This window comes from Ciconia boyciana, chromosome 2, assembly GCF_034638445.1.
Source record: "Ciconia boyciana chromosome 2, ASM3463844v1, whole genome shotgun sequence".
In the NCBI taxonomy this organism is placed as follows: domain Eukaryota; kingdom Metazoa; phylum Chordata; class Aves; order Ciconiiformes; family Ciconiidae; genus Ciconia; species Ciconia boyciana.
Window position 1 is genome coordinate 66,120,821 of NC_132935.1, and position 16,625 is coordinate 66,137,445.

A 16,625-nucleotide genomic window follows, 5' to 3' on the forward strand; every position below is an offset into this window, starting at 1 on the left:
GTAACAAATTTTCAGTATTCCAAGAGCAATCAAAATCACATGATTTACACACTTTTTGGACATGGTATCTGCAGAAAAATGGCAATCCCCTCATATTTTTTTCTTGCGTAGTTGTATTTGGAACCATCTCCAGGCTCCTCAGCGATGTGGACAAGTTGGGTTTTGCTTCCCTTGAACAGGGAAGACTGGGGTCAAGCCAAGGCCGGGATGTTGCTGACACACAAGCCCTTTCTGAGCGGCTCTGGAGAGCCTGAGAAAGCCAAGGCTGCTGCTCCTGCTGCCGCCAGGATGGAGGGGAGGGTAGCGGCAGCAGCCACCGCTGGGAAGAGTGCCCCATCTGCTCTCCGCTGGCTGCTGTCCTCCTACCCACCCATTTTCTCTCTTTGCCCAAAGAACTGCCCTGGTGACCAAGGTGACCTGGCCTTTTCACTTACATCAGCCTGTTCACTGCCTTTGGCAACTGCTTTCTTGGCCTGTGTCTAGAGCTGACCCCAGACAAAGCAACCTGCAAACTTCTGGTTGCTTTACCAGCAGTCCACACCTGCTTCAGCAGCAGTTGTGCTTTCCGAGTTACTTCTTTCCACTGTGATCTCTTTCAGCATAGATAGCTTTGAAGTCTCCCACACGGCTGAGGTATCTTCTCTAGCTCCTATTTCTATTTTTCCTATATAGAAACATGAAGTTCCTTTTACAGGACGTAACCTTTTCTATTCTTGCCCTACTACCTCGAACCAGTCAGATGCCCGTTTTATGAAGCTGCTGGAAGGTAGACTAGGTGTCCATTTAAATGGCTTCTGCAGCCGCTGTGCCCGTGACCTGGATGCCTGCTGCACTCTCCTGAGTTTTATAAGACTTGCTCTATTGTGCTATACTGTATTAAAAGCGTTCCTCAAAATACTCTTGATTCTGCTTCATCAAGGAAAATCAGGCATTGATGCTCTCTGTTTTAAATAAAACACAGTTCTGTTTTTATGCACAGGCAAGTTGCTTCTGCAGCCAACGTTAAAAAGCATCCCATGGGGTAATTGTCACAAATCAAGGAAAGGGAAACAAGCAATCCTCTTCAACAACTATAAAGCAAGAGCATGTTGCTAGATTAGCTTTTGTCACTTTTTACAGAGAAAATTGCTGAGCATTGAATGAAGTATGGGTACATGTTTTTATATACAATTTTTAAGTCATATGTTTAGAATACTAATTTAAAGCACTAAATTGTAATACACAATAGGGATGGGATTTTGGAAACTATAGCTTCAAATTTAGTTCTCTGCTTTTGATTGCCTGCATTTTAAAGGCTATTTTAGAACTGATTTTTAAGAACTGGAATAGAGAACTAGGAGAAAAAAAAACGGCACAAACTCTGTGATGGAATGGCAATGGCTCTCAAATGAATAGGGGCAGATGTTTACTTCTTTCTAAATGTCAGCAAGGAGCAATAAACTTCACTTTATTAGTGACACCTCTCCACTATGGAAATCTGAATGTAGTGACAACTATGACCTCAGAGTTACATTATTCCCAAGAATATAGATAGAAGGGGAGTTAATGCTTATAGATGCTTGACTTTTCCATACTAATAACTTTATAGAAGGTGAATCAAGGCTGGGTTATGAATCATGAACTTATTTATTTAGCTTTTGAATGATATTTAAAGTTCACATCTGCCTTTAAAATGTAAATTTCTACTCCAGGACCTTGTCGTAAAGAAAAATAATGGGGTACGGTTGATGTGACTACTGTGCCTGATCTTGTTTCACAAACAGAGTCAGTCTTCAAAATAAGCCTATTTTCAGCCTTGTGTTTTATAAATGAAACATGACCAAATGTGGAGAATATTTTTGCAGCAAAGAAAACTGGTCAATCAGCTAAGGGCTGAGTTGTCAAAAGATTTCTAAAATTTTCAGGGCTCCTCATATGCTTTAATATAAGTACACTTTGAACTGTTTCTCTGTACTGACACTGGGGTGCAGTTTAGAGGCTTGAACCTCAACTCCAGCTTCGTCTTCACTACAGGAAAAAAAAAAATCCCAAAGAATTTATACAGGATTTTACTGAAACACTTCCCCGAAGAAGTTGTGTGTCCTATTACACACATTTTATTCCTGCAGAACGATACAATGTACAATGTCCAACCATTGGACTGAGCAAAAGGAAGGACATCCTTGTGATGTTTTATCTCAGTAATATCTTCCAGATTAAGCCACTGAGGAGTAAACACGTAAGTCTAGACATAACAGGGTACTTAGGTTCCCAGCTCCTGTATAGATTTCTTCTACTATTTTTCCCATTGATTGCTATGGAAAATTATGGAGTCAAAAAACTTCGTTGGAGGTGAGTAATAACATCTGATAATGACAACTGTGGATCCTGGCCACAGACAGAAGATGACTGCATTTAATTTCCTGCTCTTTCTGAAGTTCATAGGCTGTTTTAGTTTTGACAAAAGCAGATCTTTCAATGTCAAAAAGTGTTTGGGACTAGATTCAATAAAACTAGATTGAAGGAAATGCGTGAGGCACATGCTTAAGAGATCTCTTTTGCAAAGATATGAAATTTATTTTCCTAAAGCATGATGTAAATTTTTTACTGATTTTTTCCTCCTACTTTTTCAAGTACTTTGTGTATTTAATGATAAAATTATTTGTACTGAATTCAGAACAACTTTTCCACTGGAACTTTCTATCGCACGAAGATTTTACTCAGTCTAGGTAACAAGAACAGTGGATTAAAATGTCAATATCTGTTTGTTTACAGCAATCTTAGCAGGAATTATGAGTGCTGACAATGTGGGAACTTTCCTTCACTGATGTAAAAGCTGAAGCCTGTAGGTCTGACAGAAAAGGCACAATATAATTGTGTTTTCTGTTATTTTTCCCCTAATGCTCAGGAGCAGTCTCATAAGAACTCTATACTTTACAATATATACATAACAGAAAAGCAAAGCTTGAACTGCAAAACTGTCAATTAATCATCTAAGGAAACTAACAGAGTCAACGCTCCCATCCAAATCACTGCTGTGATTTTCAGGATGCTTTCCCTTAAAACTGATTTTGTTTCTGTACCCACTTTTCCTGCTTACTTGTCTGTAAAACAGTCTAGTATTCTTTGGTCACCTTTCAGGCTACACTGTTCAAAAGACAATATTTATTAAGAAAGCAGAAGCATGAACAATGAGGACTAAGGCAGCATTTCGGATGGAGAGTTGCGATCAATGCAATGTTAGCATTAACTTCAGCAAGGCTAGGGTTGCACTCCTGACATCCTAGAAAAGAGTAATGTCTGGCAACGAGACACAATTCAAAAGCAAAACATCAGTGGTATTCAAAAATATTTCTTGTATCTCACCATATGAAGGAATTCATAGTGGCAAATGCAGGTGTCAGCAACACTAAGGAAACCTATAGAGACTTCTATTCATTTTCACGATATACTCAGAGCACTTCCAAAAAGTCCGCAATATCTGATATGTTCTAGAAATGTTTAACAATGTCCATTCTCAAATCCCTTACAGAAGTAGAGACTAGTAGGTCTGCATGGTAATCAAACACGTCAACAAAATGATAGAGTATGCACATAAGGAAAAACCCCCACAAGACTTTTAGGAATCTTTATGAGTTTATTTTTGCTTAATACATTGGTAACTTCTAAATTGAGTTACAGCAGACATAGAAAACAGTTCAGTCCAAATAAAGGTTCCTCACATCTGTAGCAACTGCATTCTGCTCTCCCATTATGTGTGCCTTCGGATGTAATGGACCAGACCATACACAAGTTTAATTAAAATCTGGATCTGCAGAAGTCAATAGCTCTGCAGGCAGCTGCTGAGGTGCCTCCGCACAAGGAGCAAAAGGAAAGGCAGAAAAACCCCGTCAGATCGCGGACTGCAAAATAAGCGAACAAAAGCTCATTGCCTTCAACAGCACCCCTGAGCAGTGCCGTTCGTCCCCGCTGCTCCCACAGGAAAAGGGCTGCAAAGTAGCACCGAGCTCTTGAGCGAAGGGGACTCTCTGAAAGAGCCGCCTCTCTCCCTGCCCCTGCCCCTGCCCCTGCCCCTGCCCCTGCCCGTGTGCCCAGCCTGCGCCCGGTGCCGCAGAGGGGCTTCCAGCGTTCGCGGCCAAGATCCCTACGGAAGAGTGATACAACCCCGGCAACTGTAGCTCGCTGACCGGCAACGGGGAGGCTTTAAAAACCCTCCGCTCTCATTTCGGCACCTTTAAGAACAGCCTGCGGCTGCCCGGCTCCCACCCAGCCCGCCCGCCCTCAGCAGGGCTGCGGTCGTGCAGCCGCGGCGTTTTGAAACGGGCTGCGGGACTGGAGCCTGAAAAGCCGCCGGACTTTCTTTTCCCGTATTTTTTTGGAAGGAGCAGCAACGTCTGCCACCTTTTGTCCTGTGAGCTCCTGCATATTACGGAATGATTAATGAAAACCTGGGAGCGAGGTGAACAGAGAGAGCATAGGCGGCGTTTAGTCCGGACTAACTCTTGCTGCCGGCTACCTGTTGAGGTGGGTTTTCCCAGGCGCGTAATTATTTCTGTCTTTCCAAGGAGTTTATTTAAGCCAAGCTGGACCTGCCCAGCGCCGCTCCAGCCGGGCTGGAAGACGCGGCTTCAGAGCCTCCCTAGGAGCGAAGGCAAAAAGCAGCAAGAAGTTTTCTGAGCTGGGGGCCGGGGCCGGGCGGCTCCGCTCCGCTCCGCTCCCTGCCCGCGGACCGCCCCGCGCTCCGGCTGCCGCCCCGGGCCCCGCCGGGCAGCCCCGCGGAGGCAACTGCAAGCTAAACCGGGGGGAAAAGAAAAGGGGAACCCCCCGCGCCCCCGCTCCTTTCCCCCGGCAGACACCCGCGGGGAGCTCAGCCCCCCGCAGCAGCGGGCGGGCGGCGGCCAGCGCGGGGCGGCGCGGAGGCTCCGCCGCGGCGCCGGGCGGGCCCGGGCGCAGCGAGGGGGTGCGCGGCCGGGGCCGGGGCGCCTTCCCCGGCGGAGGAGGCGGCGGCCCCGCGGCCGGGCGGGCGGAGGGCGCTGCCTGCCAGGGGCCGGCCGGGGCTGCCGCGCCGCCTCCGCGCCCGGCGGCGCAGGCTGCGGGCGGCGGGGCACCCTGCGCGGCCGCGCTCTCCTCCCTCCTGCCCTCCCCGCCGGCGCTGGCGAGGGGCGGCCGCCCCTGGCTCGCCGCGGCCCGCCGTGCCGGGGAGCGGCGGCTCCGCTTTCCGCCCGCGGAAAGTTTGGCCGGCGTGCAAGGGGGAGGATGGAGGCGGGGGAGCCCGGGGCGGCGCCGCTCAACCGGTCCCGAGCCGGGGCAGAGCCGCCCCGCGGGGAGTTCAACCTCTCCGGGCTGCCGGAGGCGGGGGAGAAGCCCCTCTTCGGCATCGGCATCGAGAACTTCATCACCTTGATCGTCTTCGTCTTGATCTTCACCCTGGGGGTGCTGGGCAACTCCCTGGTGATCACGGTGCTGGCGAGGAGCAAGCCAGGCAAGCGCCGCAGCACCACCAACATCTTCATCCTCAACCTGAGCATCGCCGACCTGGCCTACCTGCTCTTCTGCATCCCCTTCCAGTCCACGGTCTACGTGCTCCCCGCGTGGGTGCTGGGCGCCTTCATCTGCAAGTTCGTCCACTACTTCTTCACCGTCTCCATGCTGGTGAGCATCTTCACGCTCTCGGCCATGTCGGTGGACCGCTACGTGGCCATCGTGCACTCCCGACGCTCCTCAGCCTTGCGCGTTTCCCGCAACGCGCTGCTGGGTGTGGGGCTCATCTGGGCGCTTTCCTTCGCCATGGCCTCGCCAGTGGCTCACCACCAGCGCCTCTTCCACCGCGACGCCAGCAACCAGACCTTTTGCTGGGAGCAGTGGCCCAGCCCACACCACAAGAAGGTCTACGTGGTTTGCACGTTTGTCTTCGGCTATCTGCTCCCGCTGCTGCTCATCTCCTTCTGCTATGCCAAGGTGGGGCAAAGCAGGTAGTGGTGAAGGGTACGTGAAAGGGATGGGGGGGGGGCAGTGGTGGCAGGTGTCCTTGAGCCATGGGGGCATCTCTGGGCACGTGGAGGGACGTGGCACTGTCAGGAGGCAAAGGGGCAGGGGTGGGTTTGTGGCGCAAAGGGAGAGGGCAGGTTTTGTAGCTGAGGGATGACTGGGGGGGATGTGTGTGTGTGTGTGTGTGTGTGTGTGTGTGTGTGTGTCACAAAAAGGTCAGGGCAGGGATTGCACAGGGTGGGGAGGGGGGTTGGTTCAGGCAATTACTGGGGTCCCCTCTGCCAGATTTCCTTGTTGCAAAATGTTAAGAAGCCCCAGTGCTCTGCTGCTTTCTCTGTCAACACAATTCTCCTATTTTCTTACAGTGCTGTATGAGGCGTTTAACTCCAAGTACAACAAAGCAACAAGTTGTTCAGGCTTCAGATGAAGCATTGCGGTTCTTTAAAATGCAGTGCACTTAAAAATTACACAAATCCACCGGTTTGGTCTGATCCAGTTAACACATTAAGAGCAAAAGGTGCATCACGCTGCCTGGTCCCTGTGAGCCCTGTCTTGCCCCAGTTGAAGTGGATGGGAGATTTGCCTCTGACTTCAGCAAGGGCAGGTGGTGCGAGGGAGCAGTGCATCAGGACCCGGGTAGGAAAAAGCAGTAAGTAAGGGTGCCTGAATAATGGTACTTAAGGACTTTTCTGCTCAGGCAAACTGTCACATTTTTCTGTGAATATTAATTGCAGCCTTCAGCGTAGGGTCCACCGCTTACTGCTGGACGGGATCTGGAGCACCGGCTGCTGCCTGCTGAGTTAGGCAGAGATCCTCCTGTTTCTGTGCCAGCAACCTTCAGTAGCAGGATTTCTCCTTAGGCAGTAACTTACATTCGAGAGGATAGGTCTGCTCTTGCAAATAAGGACTGCTTAAGTGTCGAAGTCAGTTCTTTAATTGGAAAGTTAAACAGATGTAATTAATGTATTCAATTTGAACAAATAATTTTATGTTCTGCTTGGTTTTATATGTATTACATCAACTTAATTGTGATGTGCAAATTAAGGATAGAATGGCAGCCAACTCTGCTAAAACTGAATTATGCAGAACTCAAAGGACAACGTTTCTAAGTTACCGTTTGTAATGAAACAAGTCTGACCTGGCAAATGGAGGAGAAATAAGTGTTATCATACATAAACTGAATTCTGTTTTCCCTAGGTGAATACACTGGTATTTCATCTACAGTGGTGAATATGACTGAGCCATGAGAGGGATGAAACTTGCTGTAGCCATAGGTCATCAGAGTTTTAAGAAAGCATTGCATATTTCAGGGCGACTGTTACCAAGTGTGCAGAAGGAGCTTTTCAGCTATTAAGAATTCTTACTTGTATTTTTCAAAGCCAAAGCATCTTCAGTTTCAGCATAAAGCACCGGCCTTCAAAGTCTAATTATATGACAGAAGATTGAAAACAAGTCTTTCAAAATTATAACAGTCCTGCCTAGTATAGGGGGGAAAAAAAGGAAATATGCTTAAACAAAATGTAAGCATAGTAAATATCACACACCATGTTGTTACAAAGCACCGCTACAAAAGTAGATATCTCATATTAGTAGCAATATGTAGTTTAAAAAAGACCAACCCAAACAACAAAACAACTCTGTGAAATACATGCCCAGAACAAGTTAATAAAATCAAGGTCACTCAAAGTTACAACTAAAATCTTGTGCTTAAATTATTGCCAAGGCTAGGATCTCACCCTTGCTTGGTGATGTGTTTTGAGCCTGTATGTGCGATCCTGCTTGCCATGGTGTCAGGCTGGAGGACCCAGCCTGAAGGGATGAGTTCTAGGAGTCACCTAGGGGATAGGTGGTATTCCCATCAGTGTCAATGAAGGTGAAAAATGCCGTGCCTTGTACAAGGCTATTCGAGGTATTTGTACCCTGCAGCATCGAGGGTCGTTCCTGCCCTCATTAGGAGCCACTGGCAAATCCCCAGTTGCAATATTTTGGCATGTGGGGCAGAGTGAGGAGAAATGAAGGGTGATAGGAGCTGAAAATCGGAGCTGAAGTTTTAGATTTGTCAAAGCCGTTGCTACTCGCCCAGGTCTCCAGCAGAGTGGTCACTGCGAGCTTTTATTGATGTCACTAGAGTACTATGAAGTACAAGTATTTTGGCTTCTGAATGCACGCAGGGTTAGAGGATCGCTGCTGTATAATAGCCTCAGAAGCATCATAAAAATAAATGCATTGGTTTCTTATGGACTCCACTGTTTTTCATGAACTGTGGATCAGCTAAAGAGCGCAATCTTCTGAAACAGTAGATTAAGACAAAGGAGACTCATTTCTCTATTTGAATATATTGCCTTTTCCAGGCTCCTTTAAGGCAGTTCTGTTTCTCTTATAAGCAAATTGCAATTGAACTTTCAGTTTTGAAAGTCTCATTTTTAAGGCACTCTAATAGGGAGCAGAGTTCTTTCTCTCTCTCACTCTCTCTTAAATTATGTTAGGGGAGATTTGTATTTTCCCCAGTGGGCAGCAAGACTGTTACAACCTATGGAAGTGCTGAAACAGTGCTAGGTATTTGGGAACAGCGTCCTCCCACAAAATCAGAACTGGAAATCTCATGTGATGTGCTCTGAAGGCAGAGATTTATGAGATCGTGCTCTGTGTTGTGGGTGTACAGCTACCTGTTTCCTCTCTCCCACAAATAACTTTGGGTCAGTTTCAATCAAATTTGATAGATGAGTGAAAATATCAAAAGGAATGGTATTTCCCTAGTTTTGTGAAAACAGGAGTCAGTGAAGAAGGTGGAGAGTATCCATTTTCTCTCTCCTTTAAGGAGTGAGTTTGCACTCAGCTGTTAAACATCAGACAAGCCATAGGGAGAAGAGGTCCTATGTAGCTTCTACTTATGGAGGAGACACATCTTTTTGGGAAGACACAGTCAAGAGATCGCAAATCCATAGGAAACCAGCTTTTGTTGGCCCACAAAACTACTCTTGAAAGGAGCTTACTACTCCAGCCAGAGGAGCAGTGAATATGTAGTTAGTAGTTGAGCTACAGCGCTACATACTTCTAGGCAGCCTGTATTCTTATTTTTTTTATTGCATATCATATTACTTATCGTATTTTTTTATAGCTGACTTTTTACATGTTTTGTAACATTGCTGCAACGTTTGCTCACTAATGTGTTCTTAAAGGGCAAAGTGGTAAATGATTCCCAGGGAGCTTCTAACAGTTGACATCTGCCACGGTAGTGCAATGTGAAAACTGATTTTGGGTGCCTCTGCTTTTGAGTACCCAATTATGAGGCTTCAGTCCTTGAAAGTCAGGCCTCCTTCAATCAAACCTTTAGGTTGGACACCTAAAATCACTATCAAACTTTTCCTTTTATAGATGTATAAAGTTAAAAGCTTTTTTTAAAAAAAGATTTCTTGCCTTAAGAATGTTTCCATTATTATCTATCATTCTGAACATTCTGAATTAATGGAAGACATGTATGATTCATAGACTTGGTTAAAAGTAAGCCATAAAAAGTAGGAGCCTCAACATAAAATACAAGCTCATATGGTTCTTTGCTTAAGATATTATATCTTAAATTTTGCTGAGCAGTGAGGGAAAACTTTATTAAACTACACTGAAAAGAAAAAGTAAGGGTATGATACATTAGTGACACACTATTAAGCAAAAGAGGGTGAAGGATCTGTTGTAACAATAGAAGTAGCACCTTTACTTTAAAAATGGATTGCAGGCAATGGCACTCAAATTTAAATCAGGTTCATACCATAAAATAAGGTTCAGAATGTAATGCTCGCATTATGGCTCTGTTAAAGCAGTTCATTCTTCCTAGGTAATGACCTTGGGCAGGCTTTCCTGCTGCATGATTTTCGATGGCTGATAATGAAGGTGTAGTCAGTGGAATGATTATATACAGCCAGACAGGAAATATGCTTTGCAACAAGTGCAGACTTCAAACTTTTATTTTGTTTGGTAGACCTATACGAATAGGCACAGATAGTTTAAGCTATTGTATTCTCTCTCCCTTAATGGAAAAATCCCTTTTTCAACTTGATTTGGTCATAGTCCATCAGCCTGGGCTCCCAAACCATCTGGAGGTAGTCCCTGAAACACCTGCAAAAAAAATATTAACAAATGGATAGTCTGTAGGCAAAATGTAGGGCCTCCCAAATGCCTTCAGTGGTAGTTGTGGTAGTACAGTCTGGACCAGCTTGGACCTTCTTATACTTCTGTGATCCTACAAGTCTCCTTACACCCTCTTTCACAACACCATAACTTTCTTCCCACAGCACCCCACCCTCATCCCCAGAAAAAAAGGAAAGCTATTCCTTCCCTGAGAGCCAAATGCGCTCTCTGATCAACAGGTACATGAAAGCTGGAGTTAGAAAAGTTTCATGTAGAGAGTTACTTTTTCCACAGAGCTGAATTTTTTAAAAATGTAACACCTCATTGGAAAAGGTTGTGACCTATTTTTTAGCAAGGTATTTCATTCCATGAGTTAAAAATGCAGATGTAAATTTATTAGTGGGTATTTTGAAAGACTTTCCTTAGAGAAATAACCTGAGACAAAATGAGAGGCACATGTAGAATTATTATTCATTCACGTGAAGTGACAGTGGCTGTTAGAGGAACAATTGATTATTCATTGGCCCAGAGAAAAGATAATTTGAAGAGGGCAGTGAGGAGAGGTGTCTTTAATTTGCCTTGTAGTGTTTGTGCATAAACATGGCTTTTAATATCCCTCCACAGCATTCTGTATAGGTCTCCGAGTGCTGTTCCACTGCTGTTGATAGGTAATTAAATTTTGCCTATTTCTCTTGCTGCTGGTTTGCATATCATCTGGTATACTACCATGTAGAGCCAGCATGTTTTCACTGCAGAGGCTTATTTTTCTACTGGGCTGTCCAGTAGAAACAGCCCATCGTTGTCAGTTATGTGAAGGGGGGACGATAGGTGAAGCAGCAGTGATGGGAAGAGAACTTCACTGTATTTCTCCCTTGTTCTTTTTTGTTTTTACATTTTTCACCCATGGACTAAGCAATTCGGCTATCTTGTACATGGTGACGGCAGGTGAATAAAGAGTGTGTGAGCCAGAGAATAGTCTCCTTGGTCTTCTGCTGGACCTCAGGGGCTCTTCTGTCCTTTCCTTCTCATCTGCTTCATCCTGGAGAAGGAAGGGCTGAAGCCAAAACCAGACCTTCTCAGAGAAAACCCATTTATTTTTCTCCTGCCTTTCCTGAGCTCAGGTTAGCCCTGGTAGTGACCTGGCTAGCGTTTCAGAATAGGGAGAGCGTGCAGGGCTGAGTCTTTCACGCACAAACATGTTAGTGCACAGATAAGCACAAATGAACCGCGCTTCCAATGTTAAGTGGTTACAAGTAATTTTTATTTTTATTGTTGTTTGTGGTTCACTGGTGGCTAAGAGTACATACTTAAAAAGTGGAATCTGCTGATGCGCTACGGTTATTCACAAATACCATCTTATTTATTTTAATTCATTATGTATGTTTCTAAGACTCAAATGCTGGAGTGGGATCAAGTCTATAGGTCATCTTGTCTGGTGTCTGTCCTGGTAGTGGCTAGCCATGCATCACAAAGAAAACAGAGAAAATGCCTTCAGATGATATAAGAGAATTTGAATTTATACCCTTTTCCCCACCTCAAGAAGTCTCCTTATAAGCCCTAAAATTTAGGTTTATATTCCTTAAAAAAAATCCTTATAATGCTGGATGATCTTACCTATTAAATTGTTCTCAGTTCATCTTAGAGCTCTGTAAAGTGCAACCTAGTGTCGTCGTCATCATCTAACTGAGCTCTACACTCTGACCCTCTAAAAAATTCCTCTTACCATATTTTAATTAAACCCTCGAGTTTAATTAAGCATCTCCTTTTTTTAATTCTGTATGGTTTACAACTGGTTAAACACATTCAGCTGAAGAGCATATTCCCTGCCCCCCATGCCTACAAATCATGCCACACGAATATATTAGATTCAGTTAATAATGACTGCAGATAAAGTAGGGCATGCACCTCCATGCATCCACTATCCAAAATCTTATGTGTAAATCTTTATGTTAAAATTCGGACCCTGCTCTTGGATGATGAGACTTTTTGAGACATATTTAAAAAAATTATGTGTGAAAGGCACATGACAAGTATCATCGAATTGTTGATAAATGTCATGCCTCATGTGAGATACATTTTAGTATAAATTATTTTTGAAAGCCTAGGTTTCTTTCGAAGATCAAATAGCACCATCATCCTGATTATATTAACCAAACATCCATCTGAAGAAAGCAAATTATGGTGACTCAGAAAAGCTCTGACTCAAAACATACACTTTTTATGTTACATGCAGTAAAGGTCATTCTAAATTAACAAGCATTGACATTTTTATGGAAGAAGAATGATTGCTAATTCTAGGTGCATGATAGGTTTCCATTTGTTGCCTTGTTCATTTGTAATATGTGTTTGTTATGTAATACATCTGAATTTTTATACAATAATTCAGTTGTGGTCTGCTTCATATTTGTTGATTCACACAGATGCAGATATGTAATTCCTTTGCATTTTATACTGTGCACTTTTGAAATGTGTAAATTGGATCAGCGATGTTTGTGAGCAATTTATGCAGTACTGGAGAGCATACTCCAAACTATATGGGTTTGGATTTTAGAAAATGGTGAAATACAAGATGCAAATTAATCTTTTCAGGTTCTTAATCATCTGCATAAAAAGTTGAGAAACATGTCAAAGAAGTCAGAAGTGTCCAAGAAAAAGGTAGATTGCTTTCATTACTAATATCTATTTGTTTATATTTTAGTTTTATGGCTAAGCTAATTTCGTATTATATTGCTTGTTGCCAAAGATGTAATGGAGAGAAGGAACTGTATTTAATGAGAAGAGAAAGTATTTAATGATGTATTGTGTATCTCTGAACTTAGCAGGATTGGAATCTTTTCTGATCGAGTTTTCCGTCGCAGTGCATCAAGCCATTACCTGAGCGCCCCATATTTTGAACTTCAGAGCATCTGAAGTTTAGACATGGAGAGACAACCTGTCTCTAATGTTAAATGTTTTTTTTTTTACCTCACAGGCATTTTTCCCTAACTTGTAAATCTTTCTTTTTTAATTTATTTTTTATTTAGCTGATTTTTTTAATGTTTTATGAAGAATTCCTAGGTTATATGATGAGACTTTAAAATAAGGTTTATTGTGCTTCCTGACAGGAGTCTACTAAGAGACTTTTAATGATTCTGCAATTCTTCTATTGATTTTCCACAAAACGATTTTTTCTCTTATGTTCAAGACTTAAGTTATATAATGGTTACAAGTAGAATTGTGAAAGGTTTTTAAAGCAGAATATAAGCTTTGAGATTTAAAACAATATTTGAAAGATGTGTTTATATATTGAATTTGTCAGTTAATATAATATAGTTCTCATTTTTGAGCAGATTTGACCGTGGTAATCATTTGACTAACTTCTCAGTTTATGAATGTGGAGTCAGAAAAACCCCTTAGGCTATAGCTCTTCATTTGATCTGATCACTATTACCATATGGGCATGCAGACGGTCTGCAATGTAAATGAGATATACATGGGCTCAACAGGGAATAAGTAATCTATTATTTATGCATTCTCTATTTTTTTGAAAAATATCCTAGTCAACAGATTTTAATTCCTAGAATTAAAAGCATTATGGCCCTGATTCCGTAAAATACTTAACATATATAGTTGTGCACTTAATGTCGTCAAGGCCAAAGGTGTAGTTTTCAAAGCCATTCTGTACATTGCCATCTCTACTCTCATCTAAATTATTCTCAAATTGGAAATATCTGTGCATTTCCTCTAAACAGTAACTCTTAAAAATTGCAAGTGAAAATCAGATCTGGCTAGGGACCAGCTTTCATAGCTTCAGGGAAAAGCATTACAGATATGCCCAAGACTGCTTGGACGTATCAGGGTTTGGTAACCAAAGGGCAGAAAAAAAAAGCAGCCCAAACCTTTTTTTGCCTTAGAAAATAAGTTTCTGATCCTAAGGCCTAATCCTTTTTTTTAAAGCAACTCTATTTTCACTAGTGTGCTGTCTCTCTCTGGTTACTGTATCTTTCTTCCTTTCCTTCTGCTGTTTTGTTAAGAATGCTTTTCAGGCTTAACTACACATTTCTAGCTTTATTCAAACCTTTATGAAAATTTCAGTAGTAGAATCTTAAAATGAATTTGCTATATGTGTGGAAAAAAGTTAATGAAAAATATGAATGTGCCTAAATGCTATTTTTTGTGCTTTTTGGTCGCAAAGCATCGATATTAATGTCATGTATTTCAGGTGGTTTTTATTTGCCAGTGAGAAACCCGAAGCAAGCTCCCGTTAGGTAAACAAGAGCTGCCCTTTAGTGTTACCTTGGTTGCAAGGCATAGTGATGATTTTGGAAAGGTAAGCTCTGAAGTTAGGCTTAGGAGGAAAAATGGGATAAAACAGATGTTGCGAGGTTTCCTAATGCAAAATTACTTATTCGACAGATATGAAATTCCTTAAGTAAAATAGTTATGAGACACACATGGGCAACCTCTGCTTTCAGGTGCATCTATGCAGTCTATTGAAAGTCAGTGATTTTCCTGGTGTAATTTTTTTTAGAATTTTGAACAAACTGAAGTAATATGCCTCTTTGGAAGTAATTACGCATGTGGTATCCAGACAATCTGTTTTCAGGTGGAATATCAACACATTGAAGGGATCAGAGAATGACCTGCTCTTAATTTATACTTCCTTGGTAGAGCATATTCTCCTGATGTGGCTTGAAAGAGAAAATATTTGTGTGGCTGTTTGTTAGTGGCAACTGACTTGAACTCCATAGGGCTAAGTAGAGGAAGGGCTTGTGAAAAGGGAAGAATCCTTGAGACTAAACAAATTATATTTACTACAGATATAATGTCCTTTGGTTTCTGTTGTGAGATTTTGCTAAGCAACAACAGTATCTGGTGTAAGTTATTTTGGCCTGTTGCCACAGAAATCAAACTTTTTTTTTTCTGTAAGTTTCTGTAAGTTAAGTCATGTTGTGATTAGGTAGGTCAATCTGAATTATTACCGAGCATTAATCAATTCAAGCAGTATAGACCAACTTCAGGAAACTAGCAAAAAGTCTGGATATTCTCTGTGCTGCAGTATTTATCACTCTGTGGCCACTTCTTCTGTTGCCTGTGAAGAAGAGCCTAAATTATCTGAAAAAATATGTTGTGAAGTGTTAATGTAGTAATTATAATGGTCCATAACATAATATGCTTTGGAATTAATATTAGGCTTTTATGGGGAGAGTGCTTTAGTTGAAAGAGGTACTTGTTAGAGGAGCAGATATTAATTAGTTGAGCAACTGCAAAGCACTAACTGCTGTTTCTGAGGTAAGTGAAAGCTAAAGAAAACACTGACGGTCAAACTCCGCTGTGCCCTGGCAGAATACCTTCAGCACCTGGAAGGGTTGTACTGACTGATACTGTAGCTGTCTGGATGGATCTAATGAACTTGATGGCCCTTCCTCTCATAAGTAATGAAAGTGGAGTCAGGAGGCAGCACTGAGGATATTCTGTGTTCCATTTTTCTGAATTCAGTGTTTGGTGGTGAGCTTTAATTTCCAGATTGGTTTTGACAATGTGCAGTCACCAGAAGTTTCAAGCTCCTCACTTTTCTCTTTTTTTCCCTAGTTGTATGAGATTTCCCAAAGACCCATGTTATCATTAGTTTACATCAAGCTAATGTCCACCTCGGAAAAGGCGAGGCTTTTGCGTAGGGAATCAGGAACATAATTCGTTACCTTTGAGCAAAGTTATACATTTGCCTTTTACTGTGGCATTTTCAAGGCTAAGGTTTTCCTTGCAGTAGTTCACTATGCAAAATAAAGCTCATATAGGTAACAGAGTAAAATCAGTAATAAATATTCCAAAGTGTGTTCTCTCTCAGTATACCTTTTTTCTCCCCAAATAATGGTTTTAAAGCAGGTTAAAGCTGATTCTTCAAGTGCTCATCAGCCATCTGTGTTTTCCTTTCCCTGTCTCAGACAGCACAGACTGTGTTGGTGGTGGTAGTGGTTTTTGGCATCTCCTGGCTGCCTCATCACGTGATTCATCTCTGGGCTGAATTTGGAGATTTCCCACTGACTCAAGCCTCCTTTCTCTTCAGAGTAGCTGCACACTGCCTGGCTTACAGCAATTCTTCCATGAACCCGATTATATACGCATTTCTCTCTGAAAATTTTAGGAAGGCCTACAAACAAGTCTTCAAATGCCAGATAGGTAACGAGTCACCTCTGAATGATGCTAAGGAAAATAAAAGTCGGATAGATACACCACCATCTACCAACTGTACCCACGTGTGAACTTTGAGAATTCCTGTATGTTGGCTCTTCATTTGTGTGAACTAAACACCTAGAAGACAAAGCACAATGAGCTTTATCCTGGCTTTATCTTGACAAAGCTAATTGGTATTTAATGTATCGAAGTTGCGTTTGTAGCAAAAGTTTGTGGAACTGGTATGAAAGAAAACTGGGCTGATCCTTTGCATCTTAGATGGCTTTGTCACATGAAGCTCTTGGACCTTTAAAAGATAACTGAGAAAAAAATGTTGGAGATGATATGTCTGTATTCTTACTCACTAAGCGTACGGTATGTAA

General features: G+C 42.6%; 1 protein-coding gene across 1 annotated transcript; it reads left to right on the forward strand.

The window, feature by feature from the left end:
- Nucleotides 1-5,235: 5,235 nt before the first annotated feature.
- Nucleotides 5,236-16,349, forward strand: GALR1 (galanin receptor 1). Its single transcript, XM_072851326.1, has 3 exons — nucleotides 5,236-5,937; nucleotides 12,679-12,744; nucleotides 16,014-16,349. Exons 1-3 carry the CDS (start codon nucleotides 5,236-5,238, stop codon nucleotides 16,329-16,331), a joined length of 1,086 nt encoding a protein of 361 aa, XP_072707427.1. The 3' UTR covers nucleotides 16,332-16,349.
- The last annotated feature ends 276 nt before the right edge of the window (nucleotides 16,350-16,625 follow it).